Source organism: Balaenoptera acutorostrata, chromosome 1, assembly GCF_949987535.1.
Source record: "Balaenoptera acutorostrata chromosome 1, mBalAcu1.1, whole genome shotgun sequence".
NCBI classification, from domain to species: Eukaryota; Metazoa; Chordata; class Mammalia; order Artiodactyla; family Balaenopteridae; genus Balaenoptera; species Balaenoptera acutorostrata.
The window spans coordinates 145,493,213-145,517,941 of record NC_080064.1 but is presented as its reverse complement, the minus strand read 5'-3'; the positions used below and the strand labels follow the sequence as shown (position 1 = coordinate 145,517,941).

Sequence of the window (24,729 nt, the reverse complement as noted above, 5' to 3'; positions counted from 1 at the left end):
GAAGAACCAGAGAGCACAACTTTTTCCACTTACGATATTGATTTACATATATGTCATAGTTAAATTTATTTGGGGATGGTGGTGACTGTGTCAGATGTACTCGTGTGATCAGCACCCTTAGGGAATTTGTTCATATTTAGGCAGAACAACACAAAAGAGATTTGCAGCCTCTGGGATTACAGCTTCTTTGAAGAAAGGGCGGGTAGCTTCAAAGTCACACAAGTGTATTTTATCACCAAGGTAGACTCAGTTTCAGAACAATATAGAAACTACTCATTATTCTCTTTAGCATTTTAATTGTGAAATACTTAACACATAAAAAAGGAAACATATAATGTTATTTGTACATTTTCAAATAATAATAATTAAAGGAACACGCATGTAACCACCACTTGGATTAAGAGATAGAACCTCTGGTCCCATTGTCTTCTATCCAGTAGAAAGAACCACTATTCTGAATTTAATGTCTTTTCATTTCCTTGCTTGCCTTTATTGTTTTACCAAGTACATATATATAATATATGGCTTAGCTCTGCCTGTTTTTGCACTTTATATGCATGAAACTGTACATAGGCAGGTACTACCACCTACCTTACTGGTACAACCTTACATTTCATGAGATTCCTCTATCTTGATCTGGGTAGCTATTGGTCATTCATTTTCACTGATATGTAGCATTCCCATCATAAGAATATACCACATTTTTGTTATCCATTACATGTCTGATGGACATTCGGGTTTTATTTCCAAGAGCTTTTTTTTTTTGGGGGGGCCATGTCACCACCATGAGGCACGCAGGATCTTAGTTCCCCGACCAGGGGTGGAACCCATGCCCTATGCAATGGAAGCATGGAGTCTTAACCACTGGACTGCCAGGGAAGTCCCATATCTTCAAGAGCTTTAAGAGCTCACGTAAACAGTGCTGCTATGGACATTTCAAAATATGCCTGCTGGCACACATGCACAAGTTTCTCTAGCGTATACACCTGAGAGTGGAGTTGTTTTCCAAGGTAATTGTACCAGTTTATATCCCTACATTCTGGTAAACATTTTAGTATCATTAGACTTCTAAATTTCTGCCAATCTTGTGGTGTGAAATGGTATTTTTTGCATATGCATTAGCTATTCATGTTTCCTCTTCAGTCAAGTGGTTATTTATGTCTTTAGCCTGCTTTTCTATGAGTTCTGTCTTTTACTTATTGATTCATAGAATTACTTGATATATTCTGGAAACCCAACTACTGTTAATTATACGTATTATAAATATATTCCATCATTTTGTGGCCTTTTACTCTCCTATAGTATATTTTGATAAACAGAAGTTCTTAATTTTAATGTAGTCACAAAAATTAATCATTTTTCTTAAGATCTGCATCCTTTGTGACCTATTCAAAGTTTTTCCCTACCCCATGGTTATACAGATATTCCCCTTCATTTTCTTCTAAGTGATGTGAAGTGTCAGCTCTGTCATATATTGTGGGTCTGTTTTGGGTCTCTCTATTTTGTTCCATTAGACTAAATCACACTGTCTCAATTACTGAGGCTTTATCATAAGTCTTGGTTATCTGGCAGGCAAAATGGAGGTCACTCTAAAAACATTTTTAGCTTTAAAAACAATATAGGAAAATAGGAACTAGAACTTACTTTGCTCTAGGTTGATGAACTAATCCCGGAATCTCTTTATTAGTTTTAAGTCTTACATTTGAACTGGCACTTTTTTCCTGAAACACATAAACACACATGTAAAAGACAAGATGAGAATCAGCAATTAAACAAGAGCATAAATTTTCATCAACAAAATGTTAGATTTGTTTGGGAGCCTCTGAGGTTGGGAAGGACAAAAGTCCTTACAAAGATGTCACACATTACAAGTAGAACTGCCAAATATTTTAACAGGGAACATTGTCATGAAAAGAGGAATTAACTTTTATAACAGCTATGGCTCCTTTTAGAAAATAACGTGTGAGTAATATTTGATTTTTAGGTGGAGTTACTGAAAACAGTAAGAGAATCAAAGAACAGAAGATTCTAGTGAAAAAGAACAGCAGTAGTACAACCACAGCCATTGTTTGCTTGCCCAGGTTAAGTGACTTCATGCATTTTATTTGTGAAAGACAATTGCAGTTACTGACACATGAAGTTTGCATAAGGCCCTAGCAGCGACAGGACAAGAACGTGACTAAAAATAGCTAATATTTTCCATGTATAATGAATATTGAGATTGAATTCCATTAAATTAATGAAACTCAATAGTAGCCTGTATTCCAGAAATACTTCTTTGGCTTTTAGCTTGATCTGATTTCTTATTTCCAGTAAACAAGCCGCATAGGAAAGAAATACTCTCAAATCTTAAAATACAAGTATATCAGTAAGCACACTGTCTCAATAATACTACTGCTTTGTGTTTTTACATTATCTTTAAAAAAATATTTAAGGTGCTTTAAAATTTGCTCTCTAAATATACCCCCGAAAATGAAAGGAAGGACTATTCTAAACCTACTTAACAGGTGACTATATACACTCAAGCAACCTGAGGTGTGGCAATAATTAAAGACCTGGGGTAGGCAGGGGCAAGGAATAAAAAGTCCTGTGGGCCGACCCACCATTCTCACCACAGGCAGAGTGATGTGGGATGGCACATAAACAGATGGTCCCCAAATGAGCTCTTTCAAGAGCTCGTTATTTCTCCTAGGATAGCAGAAGCCATGTAAATCAGTGAAACTGCAACGACTTACATGCCTGGTTGTTTGCTATTTACCATCAAACATGAGCATATCTGTACAACGTCAGTCCTCCAAAATAGAAGGTAATTTTGTTTGTGACCTTCCAGGAGAAGAAACAATCATTACAGTTCTTTAGCAGTCTAGCTTACCTTCTTTACCTCACACTAAACTCGAGAATGTTTTCATGAACATTTAAAAAGTATGAAATATATACTATTCCCTCTGCTGATGTAGTCAGTGAACAACAGATGAACTACCTTATTTTTTTACAAAGAAGGTGGGAGAACAATTAGTAAACTTTAATGCACTAAGTCCAGGAGGGCGGGACCCACATCCCTTCTTTACAACTGGGACCACAGTGCCTGGCTAGGGGCTTGGCACTCCATGGGAGGCACTCATCGAATATTGGTAGAACAAATAAATGATGTCAGCACATAATTAACTTTTCTAAACACAGATAAAAATAGCTCAACTGTAGTCTCTCTGCAGGACTGAAGATGTAGGTTCCCTCCAAATGAGTCATTTTCTCCCTTAAACTTTATGTGTGCTTGGACTAAGCACTGAAAATGGATGTATTTGATGTGACAGAACCTTATACTTTTTCTCTATTCACATAATTTCCTAAACTCTTTGAACTTAAATGATGCATCATAATTTAAAATATTGCTAAGGCAGGAAAGAGACTTCTAATTCAAAGAATGCAAAGACATATAATTGTATTCTGTTTCTATTCAATTTATTAAACTGTACCCTTCATAACTATACTGTCTCACCAAATCTTCCTTAAAAACACATTGTGTGGTTGCTAAAAAAGAAGGAACCGCCCCAAACAGAGACTCAGTAGATGGGGAGGACACTTTAGGACATCAGGCACAGACGTGCCCTTCCAGGAAGTGAGAGTACCCAAGGTGAGGCAGAGGTGGGGGGTGAGGGCATGGGGGATGGGGAGGAAGCAGCTGGAGATTTCCTGGTTACAAATATATATATAACTACATAGAGATTTCTATCTATTTTGTACTTATAATGTATTTGTTTTTACAAATTACCACTCATCAAGATCAGTAACAATTCACCACATGTTATTCTAACTGGTTGCATATATCAACTCATTTTAATGTTCACAAGTATATATATATTAATTTACTTTTATGCCCACAAACCTCTCTGAGATAGGTATCATTATTTTCCCCATTTTATAAATGAGGAAGCTGAGGCATGGAGAGGTGAAACACTTACTGGGATTCTACAAGTAATAAGTAATAGCGTTGGGATTTGAATCCATGCAGAATGGCCCCAGAGTTCATGCTATTAGCCACTAGGCCAGCAGTCCTCAAAGTTTTTACTATCAAGACTTCTTACCTATATTCTGCAAATTTTGATACATTTCATCACACAATATGAATAAAATCACATTTGTTAAAATCAGCATCAATCTCATGAGAAAAATCTTTCTTTTTAATTTTAATTTTAATTTTTGGCTGCACTGCGCAGCATGCGGGATCTTAGTTCCCCATCCAGGGATCGAACCCGTGCCCCCTGCATTGGAAGTGCAGAGTCTTAACCACTGGACCGCCAGGGAAGTCCCTCATGAGAAAAGTCTTGACAAAAGGTGTCAAGCTCATGGTGGTGGATACGAGTTTTCCAAGATTCTAATTTTGGTTTAACATTCGAATTTTATGACCAGCAACAAACACGGACAACTGTTTTCTTTGGAATAACGGGCTCTCTTCGGTCATTTTTGAGAAACTGTTTGCCAAATACCCAAGTCTGAATATCCATAATTTGTCTGTCAGGCACTTTTTTTTACAGTAGAGATGGTGTCCCACAAAAAACAGCTGCAAGTTCAGCTTGCAACTCAATCAACTGCAGAAGTGCTTTTCCTTGAGATAACGATCTTATTCAAAAATAAAAAGATATGCATCTAAGGCCTAAGAGTTAAAAAATTCAATAATTTCTACTACTTCATTAAGGGCATTCTTTTTTTTTTAAGAATCAATTTTATTTATTTATAGTTGCGTTGGGTGTTCGTTGCTGCCCACGGGCTTTCTTTAGTTGTGGCGAGCGGGCTCCTCATTGCGGTGGCTTCTCTTGTTGCGGAGCACGGGCTCTAGGGCATGTGGACTTCAGTAGTTGTGGCTCGCAGGCTCTAGAGCACAGGCTCAGTAGTTGTGGCGCACGGGCTTCAGTAGCTGTGGCTCGCGGGGTGTAGAGCACAAGCTCAGTAGTTGTGGCACACAGGCTTAGTTGCTCCGTGGCATGTGGGATCTTCCTGGACCAGGGATTGAACCCGTGTCCCATGCACTGGCAGGCAGATTCTTAACCACTACACCACCAGGGAAGTCCCCATCAAGGGCATTCTTAAGTGAAAATAGAATATATTCTTCCACTATGCTTGGTGGTGGTGACTACTAATAATAACTACTATTAGTACTACTAATAATAGTACTACTATGATTACTAATAAGGTGTGGTGCCAATGCCTGGATTTGTGCTAAGGCACAGGCAGTTTTACCCACCATTGCTTTTGCCCCATCAGTACAAATGTCAACAGCTATCTGCCTTGAAAAAGGCAAATAGCTTCTTTATTATTAGGAAAATGACCTTGAAGACTCCCTGAGAATATCTCAGGAACCTCCAGGGGTCTGCAGGCCACACCTGAACTATACATAGTGCCTTTCTATTTCTTTTGCATAGAAAAGAACTTTCAATTATTTAATTGTGGTATACGCTTTAAGAAAAAATATTTAACTGCCTTATTGTGATAAAATCTATATTCCATACAATTCCCCCATTATAAATGATTTTAGTAAATTTATAAAGCTGTGCAATTATCACCACAATCCAGTTTTAGAACAGTTAGATCAGCCCCAAAAGTTTCGTCATACCCATTTGTTCTCATCTGTAGTCCCCGGCAACCACAGATCTGCTTTCTGTCTCTACAAATTTGCTTTGTCTAGATTCACCTAAATGGAATCATACAATATATAGCCTTTTGCATCTGGCATTTTTCACTTAGCATAATGTTTTCGAGGTTCATCTATACTTCAGCATATTTCAGTGTTTCATTTATTTTAATTGCTAGATAATATTCCAATGTATGGATATACTATATTTTGTTTATCCATGCATAACTTGATGAACATATGGACTGTTTCCAGTTTGTGGCTATTATGAATAATGCTGCTATGAACAATTATATACAAGTCTTTGAGTGAACATACATTTTCATTTCTCTTGGGTAGACTCTAAGGAGTGGAACTGCTAGATTATATGAGAAGTTTATATTTGACTATTTAAGATGTCACCAAACTGTTTTCCAAAGTGGCTGTCATTTTACATTCCCACCAGCAGTGCATGATGGTTCCAGTTTCTCTACCTCCCTGCCAACACTTGGTATTGTCTCTTCAATTACAGTCATTCAAGTGGGTGTCTCATTGTGGGCTTTATTTATTTTACAAATTTTATTTATTTGGATTTGTTCTTATATGTCTTTCTATCAGAACATCTAGCACCTTGCTACATGGGAGCATTTATATGCTTACTGGTTCGCTGTATTTACATCAAGAAGTCAGTTTTGGGCTTCCCTGGTGGCGCAGTGGTTGAGAATCCACCTGCCAATGCAGGGGACACGGGTTCGAGCCCTGGTCTGGGAGGATCCCACATGCCACGGAGCAACTAGGCCCGTGAGCCACAATTACTGAGCCTGCGCATCTGGAGCCTGTGCTCCGCAACAAGAGAGGCCACGATAGTGAGAGGACCGCGCAGCGCGATGAAGAGTGGCCCCCGCTTGCCACAACTAGAGAAAGCCCTCGCACAGAAACGAAGACCCAACACAGCCATAAATAAATAAATAAATAAATAAATAAATAAATAAATAAATACTTAAAAAAAAAAAAAAAGAAGTCAGTTTTATATTTGCTTACAAACACCAATTAACTTCTGCTTTGGGTTTGTTTGTTGGGGAAGGAGAAGTTTAAAGAGACCTGTCTTTATTTTTATTCTTTATTTTTTTTGAGACCTGTCTTTAAAAAAAGAAACAACAAGCAAACAAACAAAACCAAGAAAGGCCAGAGGAAGGATGAGACTGATGGGAGTCTCTGATGGAGCAGATCCAACAGGGAGGGCTGAGAGCCATGCCACATTTGGGGTGCTCCAGGAATAGGAACAGAGAATTAAACTGGGAGATGACGGAAGAGGTATCTAAGATATTATTTCCCTTGGCAAGAAAAAACTATTTTAATGACATTTGACACTCATAAAATAAGTACCTAAAATAAACTGGGACCAAGTGGGATTAAGATGAAGCCATTGAAAGGGCCCTCAGCAGGCAGTTTGTAGAGCTGTGTTTTTATGATCCATCCATATTGGTATCACAATCATCTAGGATGCTTGTTAAAATACAGATTCCAAGGCCCTACACAATACCTCCTAAGTGTCAGACTCTGGGATTGTGCCCAGGAATCTGCATTTTAAACAAGAGTCCTAGGTGACTCTTAACTCAAAAAAGTTTGAGGACTTTTATTTCAGAAGAAAGGTACCTTTGTGCTTAGAATTCTCCCTCTTGGTCTTCCACAGAGCAGTTTTCAAACTGAGCCCTGGTGTTCTGCAGAGCTGCCTCCGGGGTCAATAGCAAGGCCTCTCAGAGCAGCAATCCCTTGAACTGTACATTCAGGGGTTTTCAAATGATGCTGGAAAAAAGCATCCACTTCTCAAAAATGTTTGCAAACTAATGTCAGGTAGTGACAGGTGTATTTAAACAGCAAATCAAACAACTTCTCCTTTGCTTGGAATTTTATTTCTTTATGAACAGAACACACTCGTCAGTGTCTAGAGTAAACTTATCATTCTCTTCTTAGCTTCTCTCATGTTGAAGACAGTCAAACCGAAATATATTTATTCTGCTGCTTCCAATCTCGAGGGTCATCTCCCAAAGGGAAAGTCAGAATACCAAGAAAAACTGACAGCTTCTTTACAAAGTCTTCTTGAACTTCAGCTCCTTAATTCTGAAGGAAGCAACACAACGCATTCAGGGAGTTGAAGAAAGTACCCCACTCCTTGTTGTTGAGTGAAGGAGCTTCTTTCCTCCTATCACTTCTTTGCCTGTGTTGTCCCACTGAGTCTGGGTCCTGGGAGGTTCCCAGAGTTGGTCTGGGTTGGAAGTGTGAGGAGGAATTTCATTTTCTTTTTTCTGTGCCCAATGGCAGGAAGTTCTGTCTTACAAAGAAATCTCAGGGGCCAGATGGATGGAGGAAGCTGGAGGCCTAGAGAAAAACAGTGGGAGTTGGAGTACTAGCTTCTGGGACTGCTAATGAGGGGCCGACACAGATAAAAGATACAAAAGCACTAAGTAAGAACTCTCAGTGGGTTTCCCTCTATACAAAGACTCTGTGTGTGTGTGCATTTTAACCACTGCATTTCAGAAAGTACCTGAAAACTAGAAAAGGTAAATACTTTAACTAGAATTAGGAGATTTTTGGGGGGTACACACACATTTAAAAGTAAGAACATGTTCAGCTATAACATAAATAATGAGTAATCATTCCAGCTTCTGGGGAGTGTCCCATACGATATACTCTCTGAGAAAACAATCTCATTTGATGTTTTACAAATTTGTGTGATTTCCTAAGAAGTATTAACACGAGTAGGACACCACCTCCTTCAACTATAAAGGAATAGTATCCTCTCTCTTCTGAGTGATGGTGATTAGCTGAGTGACATTTATTCTACCAGAATTTCTGGATGATAGCAAATGGCAAGGCCCAAGCTACGCAATGCAACTGTTGACTTGGGCCCACCGTTATCATAATTACGTGAGGTCAATGTAATTATAATTACCTGTCCATGGAGATCATTAGAATTATTAGTAATTTGTTAGCATTATTTAGTAGTGATGAAATTGGCATGGAAAGTCTCAGCTTTATGGAAATTCTTTCTATAAATTAAAATATAACCATGTACCTCATTCTATATCAAGTAAATGTTAAGTGGAGCAAATCAGTTTTAAAGCACCAAATATTATTCACATAGTTGTTTCACAAGGTAGACTGGAAATATTTAAAATAATCTTTAAAAAGCAAACAGAGTTTTAAGAAATTGCTCAGAACAGATTTCATTGTTTACCAACAAACCTAGAACCAAGTCTCTAAGTTACTATGTCAGGAATTAAAAGAAACTATCATTCACAGAATGTCTATCATTCACAGAAAAATAGACAAGATGAAAAGGCAGAGGGCTATGTACCAGATAAAGGAACAAGATAAAACCCCAGAAAAACACCTAAATAAAGTGGAGATAGGCAACCTTCCAGAAAAAGAATTCAGAATAATGATAGTGAAGATGATCCAGGACCGCGGAAAAAGAATGGAGGCAAAGATCGAGAAGATGCAAGAAATGTTTAACAAAGACCTAGAAGAATTAAAGAACAAACAAACAGAGATGAACAATACAATAAATGAAATGAAAACTACACTAGAAGGAATCAATAGCAGAATAACTAAGTCAGAAAAACAGATAAGTGACCTGGAAGACAGAATGATGGAATTCACTGCTGCGGAACAGAATAAAGAAAAAAGAATGAAAAGAAATGAAGACAGCCTAAGAGACCTCTGGGACAACATTAAATGCAACAACATTCGCATTATAGGGGTCCCAGAAGGAGAAGAGAGAGAGAAAGGACCAGAGAAAATATTTGAAGAGATTATAGTCGAAAACTTCCCTAACATGGGAAAGGAAATAGCCACCCATGTCCAGGAAGCGCAGCGAGTCCCATACAGGATAAACCCAAGGAGAAACACACCGAGACACATAGTAATCAAAGTGGCAAAAATTAAAGACAAAGAAAAATTACTGAAAGCACCAAGGTAAAAACGACAAATAACATACAAGGGAACTCCCATAAGGTTAACAGCTGATTTCTCAGCAGAAACTCTACGAGCCAGAAGGGAGTGGCATGATATGCCTAAAGTGATGAAAGGGAAGAACATACAACCAAGATTACTCTACCTGGCAAGAATCTCATTCCGATTCGATGGAGAAATCAAAAGCTTTACAGACAAGCAACAGCTAAAAGAATTCAGCACCACCAAACCAGCTCTACAACAAATGCTAAAGGAACTTCTCTTAGTGGGAAACACAAGAGAAGAAAAGGATCTACAAAAACAAACCCAAAACAATTAAGAAAATGGTCATAGGAACATACATATCGATAATTACCTTAAATGTGAATGGATTAAATGCTCCAACCAAAAGACACAGGCTTGCTGAATGGATACAAAAACAAGACCCATATATATGCTGTCTACAAGAGACCCACTTCAGACCTAGGGACATATGCAGACTGAAAGTGAGGGGATGGAAAAAGATATTCCATGCAAATGGAAATCAAAAGAAAGCTGGAGGAGCTATACTCATATCAGATAAAATAGACTTTAAAATAAAGAATGTTACAAGAGACAAGGAAGGACACTACATAATGATCAAGGGATCAATCCAAGAAGAAGATATAACAATTATAAATATATATGCACCCAACATAGGAGCACCTCAATACATAAGGCAACTGCTAACAGCTATAAAATAGGAAATCGACAGTAACACAATAATAGTGGGGGACTTTAACACCTCACTTACACCAATGGACAGATCGTCCAAAATGAAAATAAATAAGGAAACACAAGCTTTAAATGACACAATAGACTAGATAGATTTATTTGATATTTATAGGACATTCCATCCAAAAACAGCAGATTACACTTTCTTCTCAAGTGCTCATGGAACTTTCTCCAGGATGATCACATCTTGGGTCACAAATCAAGCCTCAGTAAATTTAAGAAAATTGAAATCCTATCAAGCATCTTTTCTGACCACAACGCTATGAGATTAGAAATCAATTACAGGGAAAAAAATGTAAAAAACACAAACACATGGAGGCTAAACAATACATTACTAAATAACCAAGAGATCACTGAAGAAATCAAAGAGGAAATCAAAAAATACCTAGAGACAAATGACGATGAAAACATGATGATCCAAAACCTATGGGATGCAGCAAAAGCAGTTCTAAGAGGGAAGTTTATAGCTATACAAGCCTACCTCAAGAAACAAGAAAAATCTCAAGTAAACAATCTAACGTTACACCTAAAGGAACTAGAGAAAGAAGAACAAACAAAACTCAAAGTTAGCAGAAGGAAAGAGATCATAAAGATCAGAGCAGAAATAAATGAAATAGAAACAAAGAAAACAAGAGCAAAGATCAATAAAACTAAAAGCTGGTTCTTTGAGAAGGTAAACAAAATTGATAAACCATTAGCCAGACTCATCAAGAAAAAGAGGGAGAGGACTCAAATCAATAAAATTAGAAATGAAAAAGGAGAAGTTACAACAGACACCACAGAAATAAAAAGCATCCTATGAGACTATTATAAGCAACTCTATGCCAATAAAGTGAACAACCTGGAAGAAATGGACAAATTCTTAGAAAGGTATAACCTTCCAAGACTGAACCAGGAAGAAACAGAAAATATGAACAGACCAATCACAAGCACTGAAATTGAAATTGTGATTAAAGATCTTCCAACAAAGACAAGTCCAGGACGAGATGGCTTCATAGGTGAATTCTATCCAACATTTAGAGAAGAGCTAACACCCATCCTTCTCAAACTCTTCCAAAAGATTGCAGAGGAAGGAACACTCCCAAACTCATTCTATGAGGCCACCATCACCCTGATACTAAAACCAGAAAAAGATACTACAAAACAAGAAAATTACAGACCAATATCACTCATGAATATAGATGCAAAAATCCTCAATAAAATACTAGCATACAGAATCCAACAACACATTAAAAGGATCATACACCACGATCAAGTGGGATTTATCCCAGGGATGCAAGGATTCTTCAATATACGTAAATCTTTCAATGTGATACACCATATTAACAAATTGAAGAATAAAAACCATATGATCATCTCAATAGATGCAGAAAAAACTTTTGACAAAATTCAACACCCATTTATGATAAAAACTCCCCAGAAAGTGGGCATAGAGGGAAACTACCTCAACATAATAAAGGCCATATATGACAAATCCACAGCAAACATCATTCTCAATGGTGAAAAACTGAAAGCATTTCCTCTAAGATCAGGAATGAGACAAGGATGTCCACTCTCACCACTATTATTCAACACAGTTTTGGAAGTCCTAGCCACAGCAATCAGAGAAGAAAAAGAAATAAAAGGAATACAAATTGGAAAAGAAGAAGTAAAACTGTCACTGTTTGCAGATGACATGATACTATACTTAGAGAATCCTAAAAATGCCACCAGAAAACTACTAGAGCTAATCAATGAATTTCGTAAAGTTTCAGGATACAAAATTAATGCACAGAAATCTCTTGCATTCCTATACACTAATGATGAAAAATCTGAAAGAGAAATTATGGAAACACTCACATTTACCATTGCAACAAAAAGAATAAAATACCTAGGAATAAACCTACCTAGTGAAACAAAAGACCTGTATGCAGAAAATTATAAGACACTGATGAAAGAAATTAAAGATGATACCAACTGATGGAGAGATATACCATGTTCTTGGATTGGAAGAATCAATATTGTGAAAATGATTATATTACCCAAAGCAATCTACAAATTCAATGCAATCCCTATCAAATTACCAGTGGCATTTTTTACAGAACTAGAACAAATCATCTTAAAATTTGTATGGAGACACAAAAGACCTCGAATAGCCAAAGCAGTCTTGAGAGGAAAAAAACGGAGCTGGAGGAATCAGACTCCCTGACTTCAGGCTACACTACAAAGCTACAGCAATCAAGACAATATGCTACTGGCACAAAAACAGAAACATAGATCAATGGAACAAGATAGAAAGCCCAGAGATAAACCCACGCACCTATGGTCAACTAATCTATGACAAAGGAGGCAAAGATATACAGTGGAGAAAAGACAGTCTCTTCAATAAGTGGTGCTGGGAAAACTGGACAGCTACATGTAAAAGAATGAAATTAGAACACTCCTTAACACCATACACAAAAATAAACTCAAAATGGATTCAAGACCTAAATGTAAGACCGGACACTATAAAACTCTTAGAGGAAAACATAGGAAGAACACTCTTTGACATATATCACAGCAAGATCTTTTTTGATCCACCTCCTAGAGAAATGGAAATAAAAACAAAAATAAACGATATAAAGCCCGAGGCAGCGGCGACGGCGTTGGAAGCTTGGACAGGCCGAGGAGCCCGCCAGAATCGGAGCTTGGAGTTTCTTTCGCTCCCATCATCCCTTCGTCTTCTCCTCGGCGCAGCCCTCGCGACGCGCCCGGCCTGGAGCCCAGCGGAGCGGCCGCGTCGTGTGGACGAAAGGCTCTTGGTGCTCCAGCCAGGCATCAGGACTGTGCCTCTGAGGTGGGAGAGCCAACTTCAGGACACTGGTCCACAAGAGACCTCCCAGCTCCATGTAATACCAAACGGCAAAAATCTCTCAGAGATCTCCATGTCAACATCAAGAGCCAGCTTCACTCAACGACCAGCAAGCTACAGTGCTGGACACCCTATGCCAAACAACTAGGAAGACAGGAACACAGCCCCATCCATTAGCAGAGAGGCTGCCTAAAATCATAATAAGGCCACAGACACCCCAAAACACACCACCAGACGTGGACGTGCCCACCAGAAAGACAAGATCCAGCCTCATCCACCAGAACTCAGGCACTAGTTCCCTCCACTAGGAAGCCTACACAACCCACTGAACCAACCTTAGCCACTGGGGACAGATACCAAAAACAACGGGAACTACGAACCTGCAGCCTGTGAAAAGGAGACCCCAAACACAGTAAGATAAGCAAAATGAGACGACAGAAAAACACACAGCAGATGAAGGAGCAGGCTCAAAACACACCAGACCTAACAAATGAAGAGGAAATAGGTAGTCTACCTGAAAAAGAATTCAGAATAATGATAGTAAGGATGATCCAAAATCTTGGAAATAGAATAGACAAAATGCAAGAAACATTTAACAAGGACGTAGAAGAACTAAAGAGGAACCAAGCAACGATGAAAAACACAATAAATGAAATTAAAAATACTCTAGATGGGATCAATAGCAGAATAACTGAGGCAGAAGAAAGGATAAGTGACCTGGAAGATAAAATGGTGGAAATAACTACTGCAGAGCAGGATAAAGAAAAAAGAATGAAAAGAACTGACAACAGTCTCAGAGACCTCTGGGACAACATTAAACGCACCAAATTCGAATTATAGGGGTCCCAGAAGAAGAAGAGAAAAAGAAAGAGAGTGAGAAAATATTTGAAGAGATTATAATTGAAAACTTCCCTAATATGGGAAAGGAAATAGTTAATCAAGTCCTGGAAGCACAGAGAGTCCCATACAGGATAAACCCAAGGAGAAACACGCCAAGACACATATTAATCAAACTGTCAAAAATTAAATATAAGGAAAACATATTAAATGCAGCAAGGGAAAAACAACAAATAACACACAAGGGAATCCCCATAAGGTGAACATCTGATCTTTCAGCAGAAACTCTGCAAGCCAGAAGGGAGTGGCAGGATATACTTAAAGTGATGAAGGAGAAAAACCTATAACCAAGATTACTCTACCCAGCAAGGATCTCATTCAGATGTGATGGAGAAATTAAAACCTTTACAGACAAGCAAAAGCTGAGAGAGTTCAGCACCACCAAACCAGCTTTACAACAAATGCTAAAGGAACTTCTCTAGGCAAGAAACACAAGAGAAGGAAAACACCTACAATAACAAACCCAAAATATTTAAGAAAATGGGAATAGGAACATACATATCGATAATTACCTTGAATGTAAATGGATTAAATGCTCCCACCAAAAGACAGACTGGCTGAATGGATACAAAAACAAGACCCATATATATCCTGTCTACAAGAGACCCACTTCAGACCTAGAGACACATACAGACTGAAAGTGAGGGGATGGAAAAAGATATTCCATGAAAATGGAAATCAAAAGAAAGATGGAGTAGCAATTCTCATATCAGACAAAATAGACTTTAAAATAAAGACTATTACAAGAGACAAAGAAGGACACTACATAATGATCAAGGGATCGATCCAAGAAGAAGATATAACAACTGTAAATATTTATGCACCCAACATAGGAGCACCTCAATACATAAGGCAAACACTACCAGCCATAAAAGGGGAAATCGACAGTAACACAATCATAGTAGCGGACTTTAACACCCCACTTTCACCAATGGACAGATCATCCAAAATGAAAATAAATAAGGAAACACAAGCTTTAAATGATACATTAAACAAGATGGACTTAATTGATATTTATAGGACATTCCACCCAAAAACAACAGAATACACATTTTTCTCAAGTGCTCAGGAACATTCTCCAGGATAGATCATATCTTGGGTCACAAATCAAGCCTTGGTAAATTTAAGAAAATTGAAATCGTATCAAGTATCTTTTCTGACCACAACGCTATGAGACTAGATATCAATTACAGGAAAAAATCTGTAAGAAATACAAACACATGGAGGCTAAACAATACACTACTTAATAACCAAGAGATCACTGAAGAAATCAAAGGGGAAATCAAAAAATACCTAGAAACAAATGACAATGGAGATACGACGACCCAAAACCTATGGGACGCAGCAAAAGCAGTGCGAAGAGGGAAGTTTATAGCAATACAAGCCTACCTCAAGAAATAGGAAACATCTCGAATAAACAACCTAACCTTGCACCTAAAGCAGTTAGAGAAAGAAGAACAAAAAAACCCCAAAGCCAGCAGAAGGAAAGAAATCATAAAGATCAGGTCAGAAATAAATGAAAAAGAAATGAAGGAAACAATAGCAAAAATCAATGAAACTAAAAGCTGGTTCTTTGAGAAGATAAACAAAATTGATAAACCATTAGCCAGACTCATCAAGAGAAAAAGGGAGAAGACTCAAATCAATAGAATTAGAAATGAAAAAGGAGAAGTAACCACTGACACTGCAGAAATACAAAAGATCATGAGAGATTACTACAAGCAACTCTATGCCAATAAAATGGACAACCTGGAAGAAATGGACAGATTCTTAGAAATGCACAAACTGCCGAGACTGAACCAGGAAGAAACAGAAAATATGAACAGACCAATCACAAGCACTGAAATTGAAACTGTGATTAAAAACCTTCCAACAAACAAAAGCCCAGGACCAGATGGCTTCACAGGGGAATTCTATCAAACATTTAGAGAAGAGCTAACACCTATCCTTCTCAAACTTTTCCAAAATATTGCAGAGGGAGGAACACTCCCAAACTCATTCCACGAGGCCACCATCACCCTGATACCAAAACCAGACAAAGATGTCACAAAGAAAGAAAACTACAGGCCAATATGACTGATGAACATAGATGCAAAAATCCTCAACAAAATACTAGCAAACAGAATCCAACAGCACATTAAAAGGACCAAACACCATGACCAAGTGGGGTTTATCCCAGGAATGCAAGGATTCTTCAATATACACAGATCAATCAATGTGATACACCATATTAACAAATTGAAGGAGAAAAACCATATGATCATCTCAACAGATGCAGAGAAAGCTTTCGACAAAATTCAACACCCATTTATGATAAAAGCCCTGCAGAAAGTAGGCATAGAGGGAACTTTCCTCAACATAATAAAGGCCATATATGACAAACCCACAGCCAACATTGTCCTCAATGGTGAAAAACTGAAACCATTTCCACTAAGATCAGGAACAAGACAAGGTTGCCCACTCTCACCACTATTATTCAACATAGTTTTGGAAGTGTTAGCCACAGCAATCAGAGAAGACAAAGAAATAAAAGGAATCCAAATCGGAAAAGAAGAAGTAAAGCTGTCACTATTTGCAGATGACATGATACTATACATAGAGAATCCTAAAGATGCTACCAGAAAACTCCTAGAGCTAATCAATGAATTTGGTAAAGTAGCAGGATACAAAATTAATGCACAGAAATCTCTTGCATTTCTATACACTAATGACGAAAAATCTGAAAGTGAAATTAAGAAAACACTCCCGTTTACCATTGCAACAAAAAGAATAAAATATCTAGGAATAAACCTACCTAAGGAGACAAAAGACCTGTATGCAGAAAATTATAAGACACTGATGAAAGAAATTAAAGATGATACAAATAGATGGAGAGATATACCATGTTCCTGGATTGGAAGAATCAACATTGTGAAAATGACTCTACTACCCAAAGCAATCTACAGAGTCAATGCAATCCCTATCAAACTACCCCTGGCATTTTTCACAGAACTAGAACAAAAAATTTCACAATTTGTATGGAAACACAAAAGACCCCGAATAGCCAAAGCAATCTTGAGAACAAAAAATGGAGCTGGGGGAATCAGGGTCCCTGACTTCAGACTATATTACAAAGCTACAGTAATCAAGACAGTTTGGTAGTGCCACAAAAACAGAAATATAGATCAATGGAACAGGATAGAAAGCCCAGAGATAAACCCACACACATATGGTCACCTTATCTTTGATAAAGGAGGCAAGCATATACAGTGGAGAAAAGACAGCCTCTTCAATAAGTGGTGCTGGGAAAATTGGACAGATACATGTAAAAGTATGAAATTAGAACACTTCCTGACACCATGCACAAAAATAAACTCAAAATGGATTAAAGACCTAAGTGTAAGGCCAGACACTATCAAACTCTTAGAGGAAAACATAGGCAGAACACTCTATGACATACATCACAGCAAGATTCTTTTTGACCCAGCTCCCAGAGAAATGGAAATAAGAACACAAATAAACAAATGGGACCTAATGAAACGTAAAAGCTTTTGCACAGCAAAGGAAACCATAAACAAGACCAAAAGACAACCATCAGAATGGGAGAAAATATTTGCAAATGAAGCAACTGACAAAGGATTAATCTCCAAGATTTACAAGCAGCTCATGCAGCTCAATAACAAAAAAACGAACAACCCAATCCAAAAATGGGCAGAAGACCTAAATAGACATTTCTCCAAAGAAGACATACAGATGGCCAAGAAGCATATGAAAACCTGCTCAACATCATTAATTATTAGAGAAATGCAAATCAAAACTACAATGAGGTATCACCTCACACCAGTTAGAATGGGCATCATCAGAAAATCTACAAACAACAAATGCTGGAGAGGGTGCGGAGAAAAGGGAACCCTCTTGCAGTCTTGGTGGGAATGTAAATTGATACAGCCACTATGGAGAACAGTATGGAGGTTCCTTAAAAAACTAAAAATAGAATTACCATATGATCCAGCAATCCCACTACTGGGCATATACCCAGAGAAAACCGTAATTCAAAAAGACACACGCACCCCAATGTTCATTGCAGCACTATTTACAATAGCCAGGTCATGGAAGCAACCTAAATGCCCATCGACAGACGAATGGATAAAGAAGTTGTGGTACATATATACAATGGAATATTACTCAGCCATAAAAAGGAATGAAACTGAGTCATTTGTTGAGACATGGATGGATGTAGAGACTGTCATACAGAGTGAAGTAAGTCAGAAAGAGAGAAACAAATATTGTATATTAACACATGTATGTGGAACCTAGAAAAATGGTACAGATGAACCGGTTTGCAGGGCAGAAGTTGAGACACAGATGTAGAGAACAAACGTATGGACACCACGGGGGTAAAACCGTGGTGGGGTGGGGATGGTGGTGTGCTGAATTGGGCGATTGGGATTGACATGTATACACTGATGTGTATAAAATTGATGACTAATAAGAACCTGCAGTATAAAAAAACAAACAAAAAAAACAACTAATACTAAACTTTCTTTGGGTTATTTGTATGGAAATATGTTAATATAAATGTTTCAGACATTACATGAAATTTCTAAAAATCTTATATGTTCTGGTATAATGTTATAAGTCATAATTCTAGTTATTACTTTAAAATGTATATCTCAGAAATAACTAAATTTCCTTGTCAATTGCATTGTTATGAACTTTCATCAAATCTTTAACCGTGGTCATTTTTAAGTCTTTTGTCATTTACAGACAGTTGTGGGTGTACTCTGATGCTTTTGCAAATATGTTCCTATAAGGGTTTCATCTTCAAGGAATTCATGGAAAAGACTCTGACAAGTACAGGTTTCTGGTAACTGACTATACTGCTGAACTGAATGGATAAGCATTTTCAGAACTCTAATGGAAAACTGATGAATTCATAAAAGTGCTAACGAAAGATCAAGATGAAAAAAATAATTACACGGAACTGAGTGAACTGATGAGGGTGATTATAATATTTGTGACTTTCTGTTTGAATAAAAAAAAAATCCCACAAGGACTCAGAGGCAAAAAATATACAAATCAGTTTTCACTGCAAAGTAAAGGAGCTGTTACAGTGGAGGATTACTGGACTGAATATCAATATTATGACGTAGTATGAGTGTGTTTCGTGTTTGGTAATTGCAATCATTGTTGCTTTTGTTGTGGTCATCCATTTACAATGCTTGGTGTCAGTCTATTTATCTCTTGTGAAAATAAAATACAGTGTGTGTGTGTGACTTGTGAAAAAAAATAAAAGAAACAAGCTATAATGTTATAAATCACACTGAGAATTATAAGTTAAGGATGTTTTCAACAAGATGATGTATCTCCAGGTTTTTCTAATTTGGAAGAACTATATTCAATTTTTGGCCAAGGTGCCAAAAAGTTAGGACAGGGTTGGTTATGCTGCAGTAAAAAACAACCCCTGATATCAGTAGTTTAATAATATACAAGTTTATGTCTTACACCTGCTACATGTCCAGTACAGGCTGGCAGGAGAGCTCTGCTCATCCTAATCACTCAGGGACTCAGGCCATTGGAGGCCACATGTCTACATGTGCTCTCATAATCACCATGGCAGGGGAGGGGAGGATAGAGTTGAGCAAGGTTAAGTGCTCATATTTACTCAGCCAAAGCATGTCACAGGACCACACTAGTCAAGAGACTGGAAAAGTACAATCCTACTACATGCTTAGAAGGAGCCGAACTGGAATATTTACAAATAGCCCTAAAGATGACCATAATGCTAATTTTTAAAAAAAGTATATTTTCTTAATCAAGAACTACTTAACATTAACCATTGTGATCTTCCTTTCTGAACAGTCTCATGTGTAAATCCATCAAGTATCTTATTTGTACTGAACATGGAAAACACTTAATTATTGAAAGTTTAAATTGGGCCAAAATGCCACGTAGAGTTTAGATTTCAAAACAAAGCTGAAACTAGTTGGTTAGCTGACATTAATAAATTATGTTAAATGCCACCTGGACACAGTAAGACAGAATAGAGACAAAAATCTGTGGTTTATTCCCCACTCAGAAAACTGCACCGACACCCACACCTACACACCTCTTGATTTTTCCATTTTTCACTTCTCCTCTCCAACCATCAAATCAAACAAAACACATAGGAATGTGAATCATAATCATTGTGATCCATAATAAGAAGACCAAAGATTTTAAGAATCCAACTATCAATGGATTATGGTCCCTAAAAGATTGCATTTAAGAGCTGACTAGCCCATAATAAACATGCTTTATGTTAGATTTTTCTGGTAGGTAAAAACACAGGCAGAAGAATCAAAATCAAAGTTAACAAAATATTAGAACAAAGAACTGTATCATCCATCATGCCTTTAATATTTTAACAAATAAAAAGCCATCATTTGTTCAGAATTGCTAAACTTTTCCTGTGGTAAACCAAAATCTTACAGGTTTTCCTAAGTTGAGAAACTGTAAATGTCAAAGCAAAAAACAAAAACTTAAATGATCCAGTTTTTCCTAAGGGCATGATCTTTTTTCTTGCATTCACTGTGCTAAGCCAGCCAAAAATCAGACTCCAGCCTTCCTGATCTAGCTGGACATACCCACAACTCTCTTTCATTCCAAATATGTCAGCGTCCAGAAAATCTGGTGTATTAATTTCCTATTGCTGCTGTAGAAAATGAACACAAATTTAGTGGCTTAAAAGAGCACAAATTTATGATCTTACACTTCTGGAGGGCAAGAGTCTAAAAACAGTTCACAGAGCTGCCTTCCTTCTGAGGCTCTAGGAAACAACCTGTTTCCTTTCCTTTTCCAGCTTCTAGACTTCACCTACATTCCTTGGCTCATGGTCCCTTCCTCCGTCTTCAAAGCAGCAGTGAAGCATCGTCTCTCCTCTATGACCTCTGCTTCTTACACCTTCTTTTTCTAACTCTGACACTCCTGCCTTACTCTTATAAGGATCCTTGTGATTATATTGGGCCTACTCAAATAATTCAAAATAATTTTTCCAGGTCAAGATCCTTAATTTAATCTCTTTTCCCATGAAGGTAATATATTTACAGGTTCCATGGATTAGGATGTAGACATCTTTGTGGGGAGGTATTAAGCAGCCTACCACTGTCCCCCGTGGCCCCAAAGATTCATACCCATCCCATATGCAAATCAAATATCAAAACCCAGGTTCATGACTCACAATGAAAAGTCAAACAGGGACAGAAACATGTATTAAAAAATACTAGTAGAAAACTATAGTAGAGAAACCCAATGGCCCATTCTTCACGAAATCACTATTTAATGGTACTTATGTGCCAGGCTGTACTAGGGAATCAAAGGTATGATCTTCACCTACTAAAAACAAAGTCAACATACATTTAAAAAAAAATAGAAGTTAAAAAGAAGATACAAGTATGTGTGGTGGAAGCACTTGCAATGACACAACCCAGAGGAGGAGATCAGGGAAGCTTCCTGGAGACGGAGAGGCAGGATTGGGTCTTGAAGAATGTATACCTGGCAGGGAGAGAAGAGAACCAGGCATGCATAGTTGTATGGAGTCCGGTAGAGCCACAGAGAGCATGGGGTGCCAGGAGGCTGTGTGAAAGACAAGGTGGTGAGGTGGGCAGGGGCTGGCCCATGAATGGTTCACGTTGGGCATTTAGATTTTCCTTTGACATAAGGTAGAACTACTGCAGGAGTTTATGAAGCTTCTGTCATGTCAGAATTGCGTTTTAAAGATGGAATCAGAGAAGGCTCGGGGGGGAGGGGGAAAATAGGGGAAGGGGATTAAGAGGTACAAACTACTAGGTATAAAATAAGATACAAGGGTATAATGTACAGCACAGGGAATATAGCCGATATTTTATAATAGCTTGACATGGAGTATAATCTATAAAAATATTGAATCACTATGTCATACACCTGAAACTAATATAATACTGTAAATCAACTATACTCCACTTGAAAAAAAGATGGGATCAGAGAGCTTGTCAGGAAGCTGTCCCTGTAAGTCAGAAGAGATTCTCTGAGAAGCTAGCAAGACAAGAGGAGACAGCATAGCAGATAACAAGAGTATGGGTTCTGCAGTCAGTCTTCCTCTTCACTTTCTACTCATGTCACCTTGAGCAGATTATGTAACCTCTGTGCTTCAGTTTCCTCACTTATGAAATGGGGATAAAAGTTGTACCTACTTCACTGGGTTGCCTGTTGTACAGGAAGTGCATACCAAATGCTAGCTTGTATTGATAAGATGGCTAATTACTCTGGGAATTAGAGACAAGGGAACAGACGTGAGAGTTATCAAGAAAATTACTGAGTGTCCACTATGTACTAGGCACCTTGCTAGGCTTTGAGGGTAACAACAAGAGAAGACCGATGAGATCCCTGCCCTCAGGAAGCAACTGCAAATATCTGAGAAAAAACTCCAAATGCAAAATGATAATATAAGAATAGAAAAGGGCTTCCCTGGTGGCGCAGTGGTTGAGAATCTGCCTGCCAATGCAGGGTACATGGGTTCGAGCCCTTGTCTGGGAAGATCCCACATGCCGCGGAGCAACTAGGCCCGTGAGCCACAGTTACTGAGCCTGCACGTCTGGAGCCTGTGCTCCGCAACAAGAGACGCCACGATAGTGAGAGGCCCACGCACCACGATGAAGAGTGGCCCCCACTTGCCTCAACTAGAGAAAGCCCTCGCATATAAACAAAGACCCAACACAGCCAAAAATAAATATAAAAAACTTTAAAAATAAATAAATAAAAAATGCAATAAAAAAAAAAAAGAATAGAAAAGACTTGAGGTTAATTGAGTGTATACAGGAGACGGAAGAGGAAAAGTATAGTGAAAGATAACAGCCAGATTTTTGGCTTAGCTGACAGTAGGAAATGGTGGTGACTAAATGGGAAATAAAGGAGGTTTAGGGTTACTGATTAAAAGGGTGAAATATGGATATAAACAAGTGCTTTTACTTTCTTGCTACAAATGCATAATGGGTGGGTTGACATTTCAAGTAAAGGTATCTTTTTGGGCAAGCAACGGAAAGCTGACACGTCTGTTAACGCAGAAATGGTCTGGGCAGTGGTGCATTTTTCTAGAAGGGAATGAAACTGAAGCTTGAGGGCCTGTTCCTAGATGTCCTAAAGAATCAGAATAAATTAGGAGACAATGCTGTCTTTCTGAATGGGTATATATTAGAATGCAATTATTTTTTAGATAAATCCTTTACTTATTACACATAGTCTATCCATGTGGATCCTAACAGACATTCATGCAGGAGCAAGGCAGGTGAGAGCGGGGTCACATCTGTGTCAGAGGGATGGCAGAGAAGCACTACAGACGGACAGAACACCTGTCTGAAGGCCCAGAATTTACTGGCTTACTTCACAGGAGTGAATCTGACCTCAGACCGAAAGGGATCTAGGTGGTCAAGCAATGCTCCCTCTCTCCCTGGCTCTCATCTTTGCTTATCACCTTGGTTTCATTTTTCAAGACCCTATGGCACTCTGTAATGACCTATATGAGAAAAGAATCTAAAAAAGAGTAGATATATGTATATGTATACCTGATTCACTTTGCTGTACGGCAGAAACTAACACAGCATTGTAAATCAACTATACTCCAATAAAAATTAAAAAAAAGAAAGACCCTATGGCAACCCCAGATTCAATCCTTCCAACTCTGTGACCCAACAGGCAAGAGGGACCCCTGTTAGCTCCAGTTACAAGGATCCCAAGGAAACACTGCTGAGCCTGCCTTTCATCAGGTGCCGACCACTAGGAAAGCGGGGTGGGGTCTCTTAGCAGGAGTCAGGGGGCTTGCTGGGGGAAGAGAAGCAATTGAGACCACAATATCTTTTACTCTTTTGCCTATGAACTCTTTGTATGAATTCCTTTTCTATTACTATACATATTTATAAAATATAGAAATTCTCTGTTGCATGTATTATGATTTTTTTAAAGTATGCTTAAAAAAAATCTTTTTATGTTTTCACACACAGGTGTTTTAAGTTTCTGATTGGTGGAAAAGAACTGATTTCTTTTTTTCATTTATCATCTTTTCCTTTACTTCTATGATGAATCCTGGCTAATTCTAAATTTAGCTCCCAGCCCGTACACTCTCTCCTTTACCCTTCTGTAACCTCTTCCCACCAGAAGTCAGAGGAAATGAGGGGAAGTCGTTGTTTCAATAGTACCTCCAGGCTGTCTTGCTACTACAAGCATTAGTTCTGCCATGGTACGATTATTTTACAATGTGGACACAGTCACTAGATTTTTAGACACAGACTTGACTGTCAATAATCAAAGCTGGTGTTGTTCCATTATTGACGTACTTTTAGCCCAGAGCTAGGAAAAGAATGATTGGTTGCAGCTAGCATCTGGATTGAAAAAGCTCTTTAAAACTGAAATATGGTACTTAGGGCAATAAAGAGTAATAAGCACATCCTTTTTTTTTTCTCTCCTTTTGGAGAAACGTGCCGCTAGAAATATCTTCATTCTAAATGTCACAAATAGAATTGATCCTGAGATGCTTTAAAGGAGTGTGTTTGACCATGACTGTCTTTATTTGCTTATCTTCTCAGTCTTTTGGAAGCCTTCTAGAGAAGCTCTCATTTTGATCTTTCTCCACATTTGCCCTCAACTTGGGCGTCCATTCCCATCAGACATCAGAGCTGAG

At 38.1% G+C, this 24,729-nt stretch overlaps 1 protein-coding gene across 1 annotated transcript in view; it reads right to left on the bottom strand.

Moving 5' to 3' along the window:
* LOC103000162 (uncharacterized protein C1orf21) overlaps positions 1-24,729 on the bottom strand; it is a 149,859-nt gene that overhangs the window by 28,514 nt on the left and 96,616 nt on the right. The window contains exon 3 of the mRNA XM_057549766.1: positions 1,645-1,721. Coding sequence (XP_057405749.1) covers positions 1,645-1,721 — 77 coding nt within the window. The remainder of the gene's footprint in view (positions 1-1,644; positions 1,722-24,729) is intronic.